This window comes from Sciurus carolinensis, chromosome 2 (assembly GCF_902686445.1).
Source record: "Sciurus carolinensis chromosome 2, mSciCar1.2, whole genome shotgun sequence".
NCBI lineage: Eukaryota > Metazoa > Chordata > Mammalia > Rodentia > Sciuridae > Sciurus > Sciurus carolinensis.
In genome coordinates, this window is record NC_062214.1 from 95,724,842 (window position 1) to 95,741,804 (window position 16,963).

Below are 16,963 nucleotides of genomic sequence, written 5' to 3' on the forward strand. Positions count from 1 at the left end.
GATTACAGGAGTGTGCCATGACATCCAGCAAGATGCAGTCATTTATAATAAACGTTTACCAAGTACCTTCGATGTGCATGTATTGTCCTGCTCCAAATCCAGGTTCTCCCACTTAACTAACTGAATGAGCTCAGGCAAGTTATTTAATACCTCTGTGTCTCTGTTTCCTCATCTGGAACATGGGGATAATAATGCCCTTTTTCCAGGATGGTTGGGAAGCACTTGGAACAGTGCCTGGAATATAGTACAGGTTCATTAAATGTCCATTATTGTGGCAGTTGTTGCTTTTAATATTAGAATTAATAGCAGTAGCTATATTCCAGGCTGAATAGGATTTTGAGAATGAAGGACACATTTGGGTAAGGGGATCCTGCTATCTTCATGTTGCATTTGTAAATAAGACTCACTCATTTGATCATTAATTCAGTTAACAAATATTACACAAGAATAAGACAGAATCTTTCCAGTAAGGACAGAGAAACACTGGCAGACAATGACAAAGCCCAGCAGCAGGGCAGAGCTGGAAGGTGCTCAGGAGGGTGTGAGAACTCTGGGGAAGGGCTGGGCTGGAGGTGGTGAAGACCTGCAGGAAGACCTGTTTGCAACTGTGTCCTGCAGGAAAAGTGGGAATTAATCAGGAGAAGGGGAGGAGAAAGGATGCTCTAAGCAGAAGGTACAGCTCAACCAAGGCCGAACAGGAAACTACAAGCAGTGAGTGTGGCTGGACCCTGCCATGGAAGGCAGGGAGGTGAGGGGGGACAGGGAGAGATGGGGGGTGGATCAGGGAGGCAAGGGGCAGGCAGGGGCAAGGGTGGGCTGGAGGAGAGAGGAAGGGGATAAATGAGTCTGTTTGCCCTCCAGGAAGGGCTAGATGAGGGTTTTAAGGGCATTTTTTCAACAAAATGGCATAAACAGTTTTCCAAGTTGTGGAAGAGATACCAGAATGTCTAGGGGCTTCAATGTGTGAGCTGAACTTCAAATCACTGGTGGGCTGGTGGCAGGGGCAGGTACCCCCAGGGTTTGACTTCACTCTGCCCATGATATCCTTTCTCTCCTTTATAGTAATGTGATTTTTAGCATCACCTAAAAGCTATACTTCCTATTTTTTTCTTTTTGTTGCTGGGAATTGAACCCAGGGGTGCTTTACCATTGATCTCACTAAATTGCTTAAGACCTCAATAAAATGCTGAGGCTGACCTTGCAATCCTCTTGCCTCAGCCTCCTGAGTTGCTAGGATTACAGGCATGCATAGTTATGCCCGGCAGGCTACACTTTCTCCAAGAGGCTACACTTCTTAGTCACAGTTCCACCCAGGTGTGGCCAAGTGGATAGAATTGGAAACATTGCACAGGTACTTCTGGGAGGCAAATTAAAAAAAAAATCTCTTTAGTACTAAAACCACTGAATTGTTAATTTCAAACAGATGATTTATGTGCCATGTGAATTATATTTCAATAGAGCTATTTTTTAAAAAAAGTTGCTTCTTGAGCCTGTGTATATCCTTTTCTATATGGCTGCCTGGAATCAAGATGTGATGGCTAGTGTTCCTGGTGACATCTGCTCCTCTGCCAGCCCTGGGGTCACCCATAGGCTGCTGAGAGCACAGACTGCTAGTTTGGACCATGAAAGCAAGGGCCACACTCTGAGCTGGCAGAGCAGTGAGCCAGAAGGGCCTGGAACCTTGAGGAGTTCATTGACCAAAGCTGTCTAGCCAGTTTTGAATTGCATCTCTCTGGATCATTGTGTGAAAAGGACACAAACTCCTGTTTTATTTGAATCACTACTAATTTGGGTCTGTTGTTTGCTGCCCTTATGGCATTACATTTCATCCGGAGTTGCTTCCTGCCTTTCCTGGTGAAGATGCAGATTCAGGCAGGACCTTTCACCTGCACGGGCTGCAGTCCCTTCAGGGCCCTAATGAGCTGCGTGACTCCTTTGAGTTCGTTTTATCTGAAACATGGAGATAATTATATTTTCCTTGTCTTGTTCACTCATGGAATTGAGATAACCAATGAGATAAAGAGCAGGGAAGCCCTTGGAAAACTAGCACGTTCTTTACAAACACTACATTGTTATCATCAGAGCCCTATCTTTTTATTAAAAATTGAACATACTAGGAAGAAAAAAGCCAATGAGAAAGCAAAGAGAAAAAGGCACGTCCGCGTTTCCTACCGACCACCCGTGGATTATCATCACCAAAGGCAGCGAGGAGTTGAAGCCGCACTCCCGCAGCGTGTCTGGGTGATTGAGCCGGATCTGACAGCGCTTGTTGGTTTCATCTTTGAAGAGCAGGAATCTGGTCTCTGTCTCCTGCAACGATTTGTTTGTTTCGACAGCTCGAGATCTTCTCCCAATCAGCTCTGGAATATAAAATTGGGGACTGTGCTCAGCCTGTCTTCTGTTCCACCTCTGCCAGCCTTGGGGTCACCCACAGGCTTCTAAGAGCACAGCTCAGAGAGGTTACTGTTAGGTGCCAGAGATCAGAAGGAGCTGCAGGTTTGGGGAACCCAACAGAGCCTTTGTAGCCCAATAGCCAGGTAATGGAGGTTGATCTAGAAGGATCCAACACAGGGGCTGGAGGGGGTCAGATCCTTTAATCCTCCAACCTGCCATCCCAGTGACCAGTCAGTCAGTCAGGAGTAGAGGAATAGCTCTGGGGGATGGGGCGTGTAGATGAGGCATTGGGACCCAGGTTTGGAGAGGACGAGCCCCTCATCCCAAATCTCACTGCCCAGAACTGGTAGAGTCAGAATGGGATTGCAGGTCTGTCTCCCAGTGCTAGGAAGAGTGGCGAGAGCATCTTAATTAGATGGCTCCGGGTATTACCTCACATGTTTTCATTGCAGATGCATCATATCACATAAGCCTGGCATAACGAGCCTGGCTGGGGCGGGGTGAGGAGCATCACCAAGGAGGTGGTAGATTGGTAGAGGAGATGGCATTCAGGAGGACTTTTCAGGGTGCAGAGCCGACCCTGGCCTTGAAGGGTGATAGAGGCATGTGTGTGTTTTTGAGGAAGAGCAGTGGGCTTTCTGAGCAGAGCGAACAGCAAGAGGAAAGGCTCAGAAATGTGAAAATCTAAGAAGGCGGGAAGCTGGCAGGCAGGGTAGCACACAGACCTAGAGGGCTGCGGTGCCTCCACTCTCTGCTCTAGATGAGAGGGAAGGTGCCATGTTTCCATGGAGTGGCACATAAAGTGGGTGACATCTTCCTGCCAAGATCAGGCCCAGAACTAGAGGAGAAAACTCTCACCCTGTCTTCTGGTAGGGAGTGGGCTCCCCTGTAGCTGAGGGGCAGACATGTAGCCATGCTGACATTTTCAGTCAGTGACTTAATTCAGTCCAATTACTAAGGACCCTGATCATTCTTTCTGAGCATAAAATCATGCAGGCTACTCAAATAATAAGTCTTGGGCTTTTGGTTTCAGGGGACAGCAGGGCCAAGAGATGATGAACCTACAAAGTGCAAGGGGAGGTATTAATGAAACCAATTTTCCTACCCAAAGGTTATTAATTCCAAAGGTTATTAATTCCCAGCAAAGGGCAATGATTTTTCACTATGATGACAGAATGAAATGCATCATATTTTATTTAAAGAGATGTGAGCGAGAATCTGAATTAACTATTCTGAGAGAATGAAAGAAAATGTCTGTGGCCCAGCTGGGCTTCTCCAAGCTTATTCACGGCCTGGCTTGTCCTCAACCCCTGAAAGCCAGCTTCTAGGTCTACTCCCCTTCCCTTTGGATGCCTGAGACAAAAGCCCAAGTGTCACCTTGACATCTCTGCCAGCTTTCCAATCAGTCCAAAGCCTGGTGTTCCTAAAAATCCCTAGAATCTAGTGCCTTCATTTCCACACACAGTCGTTTGCTTGGGTTATTGAAACAGCCTGCTCACTGGTCTCTCCCTCTTTGGATCTGTCCATCTTCCCTCATGCAGATGCTCCATATTTCTTTCTAGAATAGAAAGGACTGTATCCTTCAGTGACTGTAAGTTTCATGGTATTGCAGCCAAGGCCATCATCTGAATGACTGTCCCTCACTCCCAACTCTTCCCCTCTCTTTGCTCTGCTGCCAACAGTTCCCCCCGTGCTGTTTCACACCCTTGTACCTGGCTCTCTTCCTTCCCCCACCTTTGTTTCTCCACCTGGAACTCTGGTCCATCCATTAAAACAGAGCTGAAGCATCATACCCTCCAAGAACCCAGAGATAATTTTTCCCTCTTGCTGTCAGTACTCTACTATGTGCCTGGTTCTAATGTACTTGCCGTGCAGGCTGCTTATTTCTTTGTTTATTTAGAAGCAAAGTCTCACCAAGTTGCTGCGGCTGGCCTCGAACTTTCAATCCTCCTGCCTCAGCTTCTGGAGTTGCTTGGATTTCAGGTGTGCACCACTTGGCCTAGCTCCGGGCTGGTTTGCTTAAGTTTGAATTTCCTCCACCTGGGTAGGAACTCATGGGAAGCAGCCCTGAACACATGGTAGTGGGTGAGTGATGTGGTATTTTATGGGATTCAGTTCTCAGATCAAAGGCTCACATTCAGTCAGTCAGTCATTGGTACATTGGTACATTGGATCTATTGTAACTAAGTTTCTTTTTTCAGTGATGGAAAAGTGACTCCTTCATTTCAAGGCAGTTTTTTGAATGCTAAGAGGACCATATGAAAATAAATTGGGGATAAAAATAGTACCTAACTCATGGGGTTGTTATGAGGATTAAATAAGATATTTGTAAAGAGCTCAGAACAATGCCTGGCACATAATTAGCACCTATGTAAAGGTATGTTGTGAAAACACATGCTGATTGGAGCACCCAGCATCTTGCATTTTTGATCTGTGAAATCCTTCCTTTCTGTGAAAATTTACCCTGGGGCCCCTCACAGGACAAATTCTGTCTTATGTGTATTTACTCTGGATTTAGCTGTGAGAACAAGGTCTGAAGGCTTTTCAGAGAGACAATGGAAAGAATTGTCAGTTGGAAAGGCCACAGACAACTTGGCAGAGCAGGGCCCTTCCTGGGGCCTTTGGCTTTCTTGAATGTTGTGAGGAAGCTGCACATACAATGTGTTTAAGTATGTGCTCATTGGTTCATTCATTTCCTCAATAAACACTTATTAGGTATCCATTAGGCCCAGGCCCTGGCATTGTACTGGCTGGAGGCCAAGGGGCGTGACCTCTGTCTTCAGGAGTCCCCAGCCCTGTGGGTGAGGCAGGCATGAAACTCAGCCATTGACCACTGCCGCAGAGGGGATGGCCCCGAGCAGGGCTTTAAGGAGGCACCTGGAGACCAGGAGGCACCTGTCAAGTCTAGAAGGATGAAAGATTCTTTAGGAGCTCATATCCATGAGAAATTATTGAAGAAATTGGGGCTCTGGGGCCAAAAAAACTTAAGATTTGGTGGACATCAGAGTTGGAGGGCTGTTGTGAAGAAGAGGACAAGAATAATTTCCAGCAACTCCAGGAGTGAGAAGGAGAATGGATGGGTGGGAATGGTATGGAAGAAAAAAATTTGACTTTAAGTAGTTCACAAACATTCATAGTTGAAGAAACTGAAAAATAAGAGAAAATAAGGGCAGTAAAACAACAAAGACAGAAATGTTATTAATGCTGTGAATGAAACTGTGTGATCCTACAAGGCTGCTGAAGACGGGCCACAGATGTTGTTCTGGGCTTGCTATTGGCCAAAGATGCACACGTATCCACGCTGGTTTTTGGCATGTTTTAAGCTAGCATACATCGAGCACTTTCTCTGTGCCAGGTGCTTTTCTGATGAAGAGGAAAACTGGAGCAGTTACAGGATTTCTGATGTCCTGGGCCTCCCACTTTCTTGGCCCTGAAACCTGGGTCAGTTTCCCTAAGGTGCTGTTCAAAGAGGTCCCTGGATGAGGCAGTGGCCACTGTTTTGAGCACCATTTCTACAAAATGTACAGTAGTGAGGTTGATGTGGTTGACTCAGAGAGCTTAGCAAGCCTCAATGGGAGCAGCAGCCACAGTGCAAATGCATTTCAGTCACCACAAGTCTCGGAGGGACTCTTTGCTACCTCTGAAGGAAGCAGCCACAGGCTGGGCAGAAGGGGTGGTGACCTGGAGCCCAAGTGTCTCACCTTCCACAGGAGCAGAGCCCGAGTGTTCCCTTCTTGGAACTCACAGAGCACTTGCACATCTTCAGCTAAGGACTCACGGTGGGGTTCCACACCCAGGCCTTTATTGAGGTCTCTTCCCTAAGCCTTAGCCCTTTATTCGTCAGCTCTGGACCTGGCTTCTCCACCTGAGGATCCTTAGCTTGCTGCAAACTCAGCAAGCCGACCAATTTATGCTCCTTCCTCCCAACCCATTCTTCCTCCTTTCTTCTTATGTTCCCTATTGTGGTTCATAAAACCATCATCTATCCATGCTATTGCTCAAGCAAGAAAGCTCAGAGGAGTTTCTGTCGTCTCTCCCCCGTCCAGTGGGTCACAACTACTGAGGACTCTACCTCACAATACCACCCGCTGCCCTGGCCTGGTCTAAAAATTTATCCTTTTTTTTTTTTTTTTCTAAAAAAATTGTGGTGTTGCAATAGACTCTCAACTGTTCTACGATTAATTTTTTTCTTTGTACAATTAAAACATTTATTGTATATTATAAATATCTAAGTGCTGAAATGAATAAATATCTGTATTTATTAGACAGAACACAAGTAACTTTTGGGATTTTTCATTCTGATGTCTTTTTATGGAGGTATTGTTCCAGAGGTATTTATCTGGAGAGTCTAAAACTGAGATCATTGTATATGAATGCATTTAATCCCTCTTTACCTATCACAATAGTTTTTTTATAGCACCCAAAATTAATCATAAACATGCTTTTGAAAAGGAGCATAATGGATTTACCTGTTTCATTATTGTTGGAAATTTTGGTTGTTTGATTTTTTCCTCTATTACAATACTCTGATGCACTGATGACCATCTTTATAAATAAGGCTTTGTCTGAATCTATGAGTATTTTCTTAGTATATATAGAATCATTAGTTCATTAGGTATGATCCTATTCATATCTCCATATACACACACATATCCACATTGGTTTTCAGCATTTTTAAAGCTAATGTATATCAAGTGCTTTCCCTGTGCCAGATACTTTTCTAATAATCTTCTTTGTATTGACTCATTTAAACCTCACAACAACACTATGATAAGCTGTGAGGAAAACAAATGATTCAGTTAGGAGTGAAGACATTGGTTCTATATTGTGGGAGATGGGAACTGCACCTTCTTCAGGCATATCTTCTGAAGTTGTCATTTTCCTCATGTCTTCATAAAGATAAAGACACACCGGTGGGAAGAATTTGGGGATGATGCTGTGATTTTGAGAGGGGTCTATTAACTAAGGTAAGAGGTTAGAATCTTCAAGGGAATCAGGAAAAGGAATTATCAGGCCAGGAAGGCTTGGATTGTGCTCTGTATGACAGAAAATTCCTAGGGCAGAAAAATTACCCTCAAAATTAGTCAGAAGGAGAAGCTGGACCCAGTCATTCCATTTCTAATCTACGATTCCTTGCAGCGAATGATTTCTCTATTCCTAAGTCAGCTCTCAGGTTTGAGGGCTTGTATATTTCATACAAGAACAAATTATTTCATTTTCTTTTGGGTAAGGACATCATCAGGTGGGTGACTGCAGGCAAATGAGCTGGGCCACCTGGCATTAAGAGACCCTGTCTGGAATCGAGCTCTGCCTTCTGCTGGTGAGGCCTGTGCTGGATGCTTCTGCTCCGCTGAATTCTGTCAAGTGCTTGCCATATATTGACTGATGCTGAGGACACAAGCACATGAGACAGGAGCCTCAGGTGTTAATATGCCCCTCACAGAGTTGTTTGTAAAACATCTTTACATTCATTATTTAATTTGCTAATTTGTGTGTGTGTGTATGTGTGTGTGTGTGTGTGTGTGTGTGTGCATGCACGCTTTTGCCTTGTAAACATACACTGCTGAAAATATTCCCAGACCTGGCAGGGGGCCTCTGGAAGACCATAATTTCATAATTTCCCTGAACACTCTCCAAGTCCTGTCCTCTGCTTGTGATGGAACAATCCTATGAGATTAATGTGCTGCTTCTCTGTCCCTAACTGCTGTGGTGAGGCCAATGATTTGTAGGTAGGCAATGGTGACTTCAGAACTTCTTGGGCTTTGGCAGGAGGGAAAAAGCTCATGTGAGAATTTAGTCTCTGCTGAACCTTCATGGATTTAGCTTCAAGCTGCTGCTGAACTGTGCTTGGTGATAAGCAGATTCTGCCCAAGGATATGAATGGTGAGGGATGTTTCTCACTCCCACCATCTTGAATTTTGGCTTGATCTGAATGTTTCAGCCTCCTACTTAAGATCTTGAAAACATTTCTCTGCCTCAATTTCTCAATTTGGACAATGTAGTTACTTAATTTTCTAATGTCTCCTGCTCCCCATACATTGAATTAATGGCAGATTAAAACAACTAATCTTTCCTGACTTTCAGGCTGACATCTTTCTACTGTGATGGAGGACAGAAGTCTCAACCCACGTCCCTTCCATGTTATGTGACTCTTCCTATCCCTGTGTAAAGCTCAGAGGGCTGACGTTCCATGCCCCATAAAGGCTGATGCTGCCAACTAAGGTCCATGGTTGCTAAGGGAAATATGTCCTGAATCACAGAGGACAGCTGCCTATGGGAAATACCCCTAAAGTAATGAGGGGACCAGGACAACAACTAAAAAACCTCACTCCTGACACACTTGACAGAACTGTTTTCTGCCAGATTTATCCTCAGATGAGACACTCCCGCCCCAGATGTTGCTCCAGGAAGATTCTTGTCCAGCCGAGGGGCCGTGTGCCAGCGTCTGACCACAGTCAATCAGGGGAAGCTCCACAGGAGCTGGGTCATCACAGTCCTTCACCTGCTCTTGGAGTAGAGGATCTTGGCTTAAAGTCAGGTTGCCAAGTTCTGTTTGGATTAGCAAATTAATTTGAGTTCTTGTTTCAGATTTTTATTTGGATGTTTAATGACTGTCCAGCTCCTGATTATGAGTTTCATTTGACCTTTATCTCCCCCTCATCTCAGGCATGACCTACACAATTCCCAGGAGAGGCTTCCAAGGAGCAGAGGAGGGCCGAGGCAGAGGACCTAATTATGGAGTTCAAGGTGTTGTCAGGTGGTCTAGCAGTCAAGGAATCTAGGAGACACGAGCCCTACTCAGCCCAGCACTGCCTCCTCATGGACTTGCTGCTGGAGACAAGTCCATGGGGGGCGTTGGTGGGTAGAGGAGAGTACTGCTTTAGTATTGGCGGTGTTTGTGCCTATAAAAGGAGAATGAGAGCCACTTCCCTCTCCATGGACAGCTGTCAGAAGATGCACTGGTACCTTATACCCAAATGAGGAAAGAAGAGAAGATTGCTATCTCCTTTCCAATCTGGCCCCATGGATGAAGAGACCCAAATGGACCCACACCCTGTGTGTGACTTGTTACTGCACAGTTAGACACACTGCTGTCGGGAGTTTAGGAACCAAGGCTCTGGAGTCAGTTTGTTTGGTTTGAATCACAGTTCTGTTTCTTAGGCTGTGTGCCATTGGGATAGCTACTTAACTTCTCTGTGTCTCACTTATAAAATGAGACTAATGGTAACACCTACCTTATAGGATTATTATGAGTTATAGACCAAAATATATTGTTTTAAAACAACCTGAAGGAAAGATTTATAGATTCTTCTTGGAAATCCTTAGGGACAAAGTATGGTTTGTCTTTGGTCATAAGACCATTTAATGAAAGGAGGGAGTGGATTTAATCCAGAACCTGTTTTTTTATTTATTGACAAAGGAGCTGACTTCTTTTTGAGGAGGGGTGTTCTTTAAGAGTAGGAGGGTCCAACAGGTTCACTTGTCAAGCAGACCACACTAGATAAAGTGAATGGCTTTCTCTATTACTAATTAGCTGCAATTTAGCATCACAGAATTCTAGTGCTGGAAAAGATCTTTGAGAGCTTTCTAGACAGAAAATGTCTAAACAATGATGTAGGAATCTCAATGGTGAGCAGGAGCTGGCTCTCACTGGCTCAGAGGGGCCAACTGTGAGCATCCTTCCCAATTCCCCATGTTCTGTAACTTAACATTGGGAGTTTGAAATTGGCATGTGGAAATATTTACACCTTAGAAATTGGCACAAGCTAAAAATCAGACTTTCAATTTAATTTGATTACTTATTTTAATTTGACTTTTTTGGAGAGAAAGTGCCTGTTAGAAATTAAACTCACCACTGTGTGAGATCTTAGCTCACAATGCTTTTGGCAAGTGACAGGTAACACATTTCTTTAACTCTTCTATATATCAACCTGCCGGGGACTGTAGGTTTCCACCGGTTTCTTCACCCTTGCCTTGCACAAAGGTCCTTCTGTGCTGGTCACTGTTTCCATTAGGCCTGGCTCTGAGATACCCCTGCTGCATGCTTACCTCAGAAATCCCATTCCTTGGGCTGGTGCTTGAGGTGTGAGAAGTGCAGTGTGGTGGGCAGGCAAAGCCACACCCCTCCTCCCCCAGGAGCAATTTAGAAGCCTGGCTGGTTCTTGCTACCCTGGGTTGCACCAGCCCCTGTCCCTTCCCAGGCCGGGAGTTAAGCATCCATTCTTTCTCTTTCCTCCCCCATTCCCCGCCCAGATTGTCTTAGGATAATTGTTTTGGAAAGTTTAGTTTTTCATGGAAGATGGGAAAATAGGTTGGATTCAAATGCCTTCTGCTTTCAGTCCTAAAAACATCTCCAGATTGAGCAGTGGTGGGGGTGGGAAAGTAACACCTGGATGAATGACCATGCTGGGAAAAGATGAGAACCGAGGCCCAGAGGCAGACACGCCCACCCACACCCATGCAGCTCCTTAGGGACAGAGAGGAACTTAGAGCAACCAAGAGCAGCCCCTGTCCATGACATTGTATCTTTTTTAGCAGAGGCCCTGGTGGCTTCTCCTAGGCTGGCTCTACTTCAGTCCATGCCTGGTGATCACACAAGTGGTTGACATACGTCAACTGTTCCCTCTATGCCACACACTCTACTAAACCCCAAACATACTTTATCTTAGGTCTGAGGTCTGCAGTGCCCCACTGGGGTGGGTGTGTTCTCTTCACCTGTTTATTCTCTTATTTATTCATTCGCTCTTCTCTCCATTAGTGCTTCCTGAATACCTTCTCTGTACTGGGCTCTTTTCCACAGATGAAACTTGCCTTCAGCTAAATCATTTCTGAAGCAAGCATCAGGATTTTTCCCTTATTCTTTTTGAAAACGTATGTGTTGCATAAAAGCAGAGAAACAGGTTAAAAAACACACTCACAAGCTCATCATCCCAATGGGCTGACTTTTAATTTTCTCTTCCCATTCTGTGTCCAGAAGCAAGTGTATTCACACAACTGTGCAGACATAATGATTTTTGTTTTTTTCACTTCACATGACACAATGAAAATCTCTCCATGTTCCTAAGGTGTTCATGCTCATCATTTGTAAAGGCTGAGTAATATTCCACAGAGGGAATGTGGATAATTTATATATCCACTTACCTATCACAGGACAAGCAGCATTCCTAATCTTCCATTTTTATAAACAAAGCCGCATTGAACTTTACAAAGGGATCCTTCCTTGTAGGGAATTACCAGAATGTTCACTAGGATGAATGGCCAGGTGGGAGGTTTCTTGGTTAAATGGTGATCATGTTTGCCTGTAAGAGTCAAAGACATCTTATAGGCAAGTCCTTGACAGGGTGTTGGCCACACATATCATCAACCCAGGAAACCCATGCAGACCCTACGAGGTTTCTTTAAAGGTGCTCCTGGGATGGGCGGAACTGGGGAGGCCAGGCTCAATTCAAAGTAAAAGGCTGTTTGTGGAGTTCTCACTTACTTTGTCTAGTCCCTGGGCATGCCTTCTTTTATCTGTCCTGTCCTCATAACACCTCTTTGAGGTATGTCTTATCCCCAAAGGAACTTGGGTCTCAAAGAGGCTTAAATGTTTTTGCCCAGGTCACAGGATGCCAGTGAGTTGGACCTCCAGCGCAGCCCAGTCTGACTAAGATCTGTTCTCAACCCTGCTTTTCACTAACCCATCTGCACAGACAACCCATTTCACACTCAGTGCTGGAGGTCAGTGCTGTGCTCATCTCCTTCCTACAGGGAGGACACCAATGCTCAGGGAGGTTAGATGGCCTGTGGGGTGGAGGCACAGGTGGGATTTGGACCCAAGCACCACCCTATAGCACAACCCAAAGCCCTTGGGAGCTGAAGGCATCTCCTTTGCAGTCTGGATGTTAAGTCCCCTGCTGGGACAGACACATAAACCTTCTCCACCAGGACTTCAGTCCCTGCAGGAGGTACGCTGACCGTGGAGTTGCTGAAATCAGTCTTTTCACTATGGTGCTATGTGGTATAATGTGACTGTGTTGCACTGCATGCATGGTGACTTAGTAAGAGGAGAACAAAGAACCTGACCTGAAGGCATTGTACATGAGGCAAGCACTGAACAAGTTCTTTTTGGGGGCTACTGCATCTTCCCTCATGGGCAATATGGCTTAGACAGTCAAAATGATTCCATTCCTCTGTAGTTACCTGAGGACTGTGTTGTTCACTAACTTGCTCTGGTTGACCTTGAGCAAGCCATTTCGAGTTCCAGGTCTGTTTCCTCATTGGAACCATGTGGGGTTGGATCGGCCACTCTGAGTCTCCACAGTGGTAACAGTTACCAACAGGTAAAAGCCTCAGCTCTTGAGTCAGCTAAAGCAGGGCTCTAGCCCTGGCTTTCTCCAAACCAGCTGGGTCTCAGTTTCTACCTCTGGAAAACCAAGAAGTTGGGCAAAGCTCCCAGAGTCCCTTTAGTTCAGAGATATCCAAGTCCTGGGACCAACCCACTACAGACCTTCAGTAAGTTAAAGATGCCATGGAGAAGTATTGTTTTGAGTATTTAATTAGGCTAAAAGAAAAGTGAGAGTCTGAACACCTGGCTTTGTTCCTCAGGAATGTCCTCTGCTCTGAGTTGGAAGCTGGTCCTGTGCTTTGCAAAGATAAACACCTGCAGCACGAGGAAGCTTCAGGCATTAACTTGGATAAACAGCCACAAGGTTAGTCTTTAAGACAGAAGCAAACCATGGGACATGTAAGCTGAAGCCCATGGGATGTGCTCTTTGGGGCATCTTCTAGGGCTGCCTGATGAGGCAAAGGGCCTGATCCATCCTGTGAGCCTTCCTAGGGCTTCCCTGCTAGGGACCTGGGCTGAGAGGGCTGGTTATTGAGTATGCTCTCAGGTACTGGAGCCCCGCCATGATTCCATTATTCTTTCATTCATCCAACATTTATGAGCACCTACCATGTGGCAGGGATTGTGTTTAACATTGCAATACAATAGTGAGTGAGATAGACCATACCTTCAAGTTCATGGTCTTATTGTGGAGACAAGTAAATAAACAACTGTTCCACAGTTTGGTAACTGTTACCACGGCTGAGGAATAAGAGCGCACCTGCCTGGCCATAGGTGTCTCATATGAAGGCATCCAGGGGATCCTGTTGGTAGGCAGTGTACCTGGTCCCCAGATAATCTTAGGGGTTCCAATCAAAGGCTGTTCCTGATGGGAGGTAAGGACTATGAAATGTGGGGGGAAAATGATCCTGTGTGTGACCAGTGTGGTCACCTCTAGACTCATAGAACTTGAGTCATGGTCACAGCCTGTACCCTGGCTTTCTGGAGGCCCTTGGAACCTCTCATCTCTCTGGAGACTTGCCAGGCCCTGGGGTCTAGAGCATAGCTGTTCTTACCCTATACATGTTCATTTCCTGACGAAGAAATAAGATGTCAGTGACTGACCCAAGGCCCACAGCTCACAAATACATCAAACCAGGACCAGGATACCAGTTCTGTACCTCTTTCTCCATAAGTCCAAGTTCTGAGACTACACATTTCTTGGACACTTGCTCTACTTATATCTAAGGTATTCTTTTGGACCTATGTCTTCCCTTCACTGCCTGTGTCTGGAGACCCAGCTGACTGCTGCCTGACCCCCTTAGACCATGGATATGTACCCCAACTATTTCCAGGCCACACGGGGAGCAAATGGCAGAGGCAGGGTCGTGTAGTAGAACGGACAATGGCTTTGGAGCTAGTTGGCTCTCTGTTTGATTCTGTAGCACTTGTTAGCTGTATGACCTGGGAAACTTGTTTGAGACCTGTGAAAGCCTCAATTTCTTTCTCCTAATTGGATATATGAAGACCTAGCTCATAAAGTTGCTGCGAGAACTGAATGAAACTTGGTAAAATATCCAGTCCAGAGCATGGCTTTCAATGTATTGTTTCCCTTTCCTTTAAAAACTCACCTAAGGTCTCTTCCCTTGCATAACCCATAGTTTCTTCCAGATACTCACAGGTAGTTATCCATCAAGGCCTTTGCTGGCCTATTTAGTACCTTTGTGTGAATTATGTGCACCCCCTTTAGGTAGTTCCTATGTGGTATTGTGCCTTTGTGCTGGGAAAAGGAGGCCCCTTTTGGGGTGAGGATTTCAGCCATCCATCTCCTATGAGGCCTGTTTCTTCTGGACAATTGACCTTATGTGGCAGATTGGAGGCTTACTCTGCTGAGTCTCTGCCTCTAGCATCTAGGATGCTCTAGTCATGGGTGCTCTGTCCAAATGAGGAACCTCCAGGAGCCAAACCAGGCTATGGGCCAACCTTCTTTGCTAAGGGGAAATAAAGATAGATCTGATTGCAAAACTTGCCCAACCATCTTTCTGCCCTTATATCACTTGCTAAGTGAATAAGTTCCCTTTCAGTCGCCCTTATACTTTACCTAATCTACATCTGAGAGCAGAGGTTCTCATGTATTCATGTGCTTAAAATGAAGGTTCCTGGGCACCATGCCCAGGGCGACTGATTCCTGGCACAGGCCAGGGGCGGGTGTCTTGGAATCTGCATTATCCCAGAATGGCAGATCATTCTGAGAATAACTTATCCAGTGGTTATGAATATGAGCTTTGGAACTGGGCTAGGATCCAAAGCTTGGCTTTGCCACTAATGAGGTATAATTTTGGGCAAGTTTACAGAAGCTTTCTCAGAGGGTGATAAGTAAATGAGAAAAAAGTGCAAAGTACATTTCACGATGCCTGGTATCTAGTAGGTGCTCAATGAACAGAGGTGTGGTAGTGGTGGTGCTGGAAGAGGTGATTGATACTGCTATTTCAACATCTTCCATATTGAAGGGTCCTTCCCACCCCGTCAGTCACAGCGATGAGGAGATAGAACATCAGACAGGATAACCCTATTAAGGTAATATGGAATCACTTTCATGGACCAGAAGATCAGTGATGAACATCTTCAGGGCAAAGTCCAAGCTTCTAGAAGACATAGATCTCCCACTTGGACTTTGTCCAACACAGCAGTCTCCAGTGGGTACGTGGACAAGTCCAACTGAGACTATCCCTGAAGATTTTGTATCTCTTCCTCTGCCTTTTTTGGGGAGAAAACTGCTTGCCTCTATTTCTGGTAGGAAGTCTACAGGTATAGGTTGACTTTGGATTGGCTTCCTTGTAGGAGAGAGAATTAAAACATGACAAGGAGCAAGATGGAACTCCAGGGACAGAGGTCAGCTTGTCAGTAATGTACAGGGAAGCTCTGAAAAAAAAAAATGAAAGACTAAAAAAAGGCCCCCAAACCCCAAACCCCCCCAAACAAACAAAAAACAAAACAAAAAATAACTATGGGAGAAGACTTGGTCTATTTCATGTTAAGACAACTCAAAGATTAAATGATTCTAACTGTATACTGGTTCTGATGACAGAGTAAAGAAGCAGAACATATATAGAGAACTCCCAAACACCTATATTTAAATTCAATCTTTGGTAGACATATCATCTCAAATTAATAGGATGGGGTAAAGATGGGCTTTAAAAAAAAATAGTATTGGGAGAACTGGAAAAAGACAGAAAGATCTAAGTTGAATCCATACCTCACACTATACATCAGGAAAAACACCAAATGGCTCAAATTTTAAAATGAAACAATGGAAACCATAACACAACTAGAGGAAAACATAGGTGAACTTTTTTGTAACCTTTCGAGCATGAACCTCTGTTACTCAAAATCCAGAACTTGTAAAAGATTAATAAGTTAGACTACATTAAAGCAAATAAAAAACTTCTGAATAAAATAAAACACCATAAGTACATCCAAAAGATGAATAATAAAGTGAGAAAAATAATTTCAACTCATAATATGAAGGGCTATAATCTCCCTGATACATGAAGAATACCTAGAGGTCAAGGGAAAAAAACCTGATAACTCATAGAAAAATGAGCCAAGGACACAGAGAGACATTTCACAGAAAAGGAAGTACAAATGACTCTTGAATACGTGAAGAGATCCTTGACCCAGTCCTAAGAGGAAACATTCAAGTTAGAATTATACGGAGGTACAGGTCTCACCTATCCACTTGGCAAATGTTAAAAAACGCCACACACCTTGATGGCGAGACAGGCAGGAGTGCAAAGTGGCACAATATTGGTGGAGAACAAGAATCATGGAAGGTCCAAGTGCACTTACTCTTCACCCAGCATTCACCTCCTGGGAATTTACCCTGTGGCTCTGTCTGCACATTATGAAATAAAACGAATGTCAGATCATTTATAGCAATACCGTCTGTAATGGTAAAATACATCCCAATGTCCATGTAGAGTCCTGATAACTAAATTGGGACACATCCCTCAATGGAACCACTTTGCAGTTGGACTGAGGAAACACCCTGTATTGATTTACAAAGATCTTTAGAACATGTTGTAGAAGGGACAAAAATAATGTCTAGAATGTTATCTAGAGCATGATACCTTTTGTGGAAGGGTGGGAGGATAAGTCAGTGAATTCAAATTTGTTTTCATCTGCATAAGGAAGCATTGGAAAGATACAAGTTGTTACCACCAGTGGGAGAATGGGGAGATGGAATGGATGAAGATGTGGTGA

General features: G+C 44.7%; 1 protein-coding gene across 1 annotated transcript in view; it reads right to left on the reverse strand.

The window, feature by feature from the left end:
• The window catches only part of Lipc (lipase C, hepatic type), a 130,896-nt gene that overhangs the window by 24,937 nt on the left and 88,996 nt on the right, over positions 1–16,963 (reverse strand). The window contains 1 exon segment of the mRNA XM_047534180.1: positions 2,173–2,360. Within this exon segment, the coding sequence (XP_047390136.1) occupies positions 2,173–2,360 (188 nt within the window).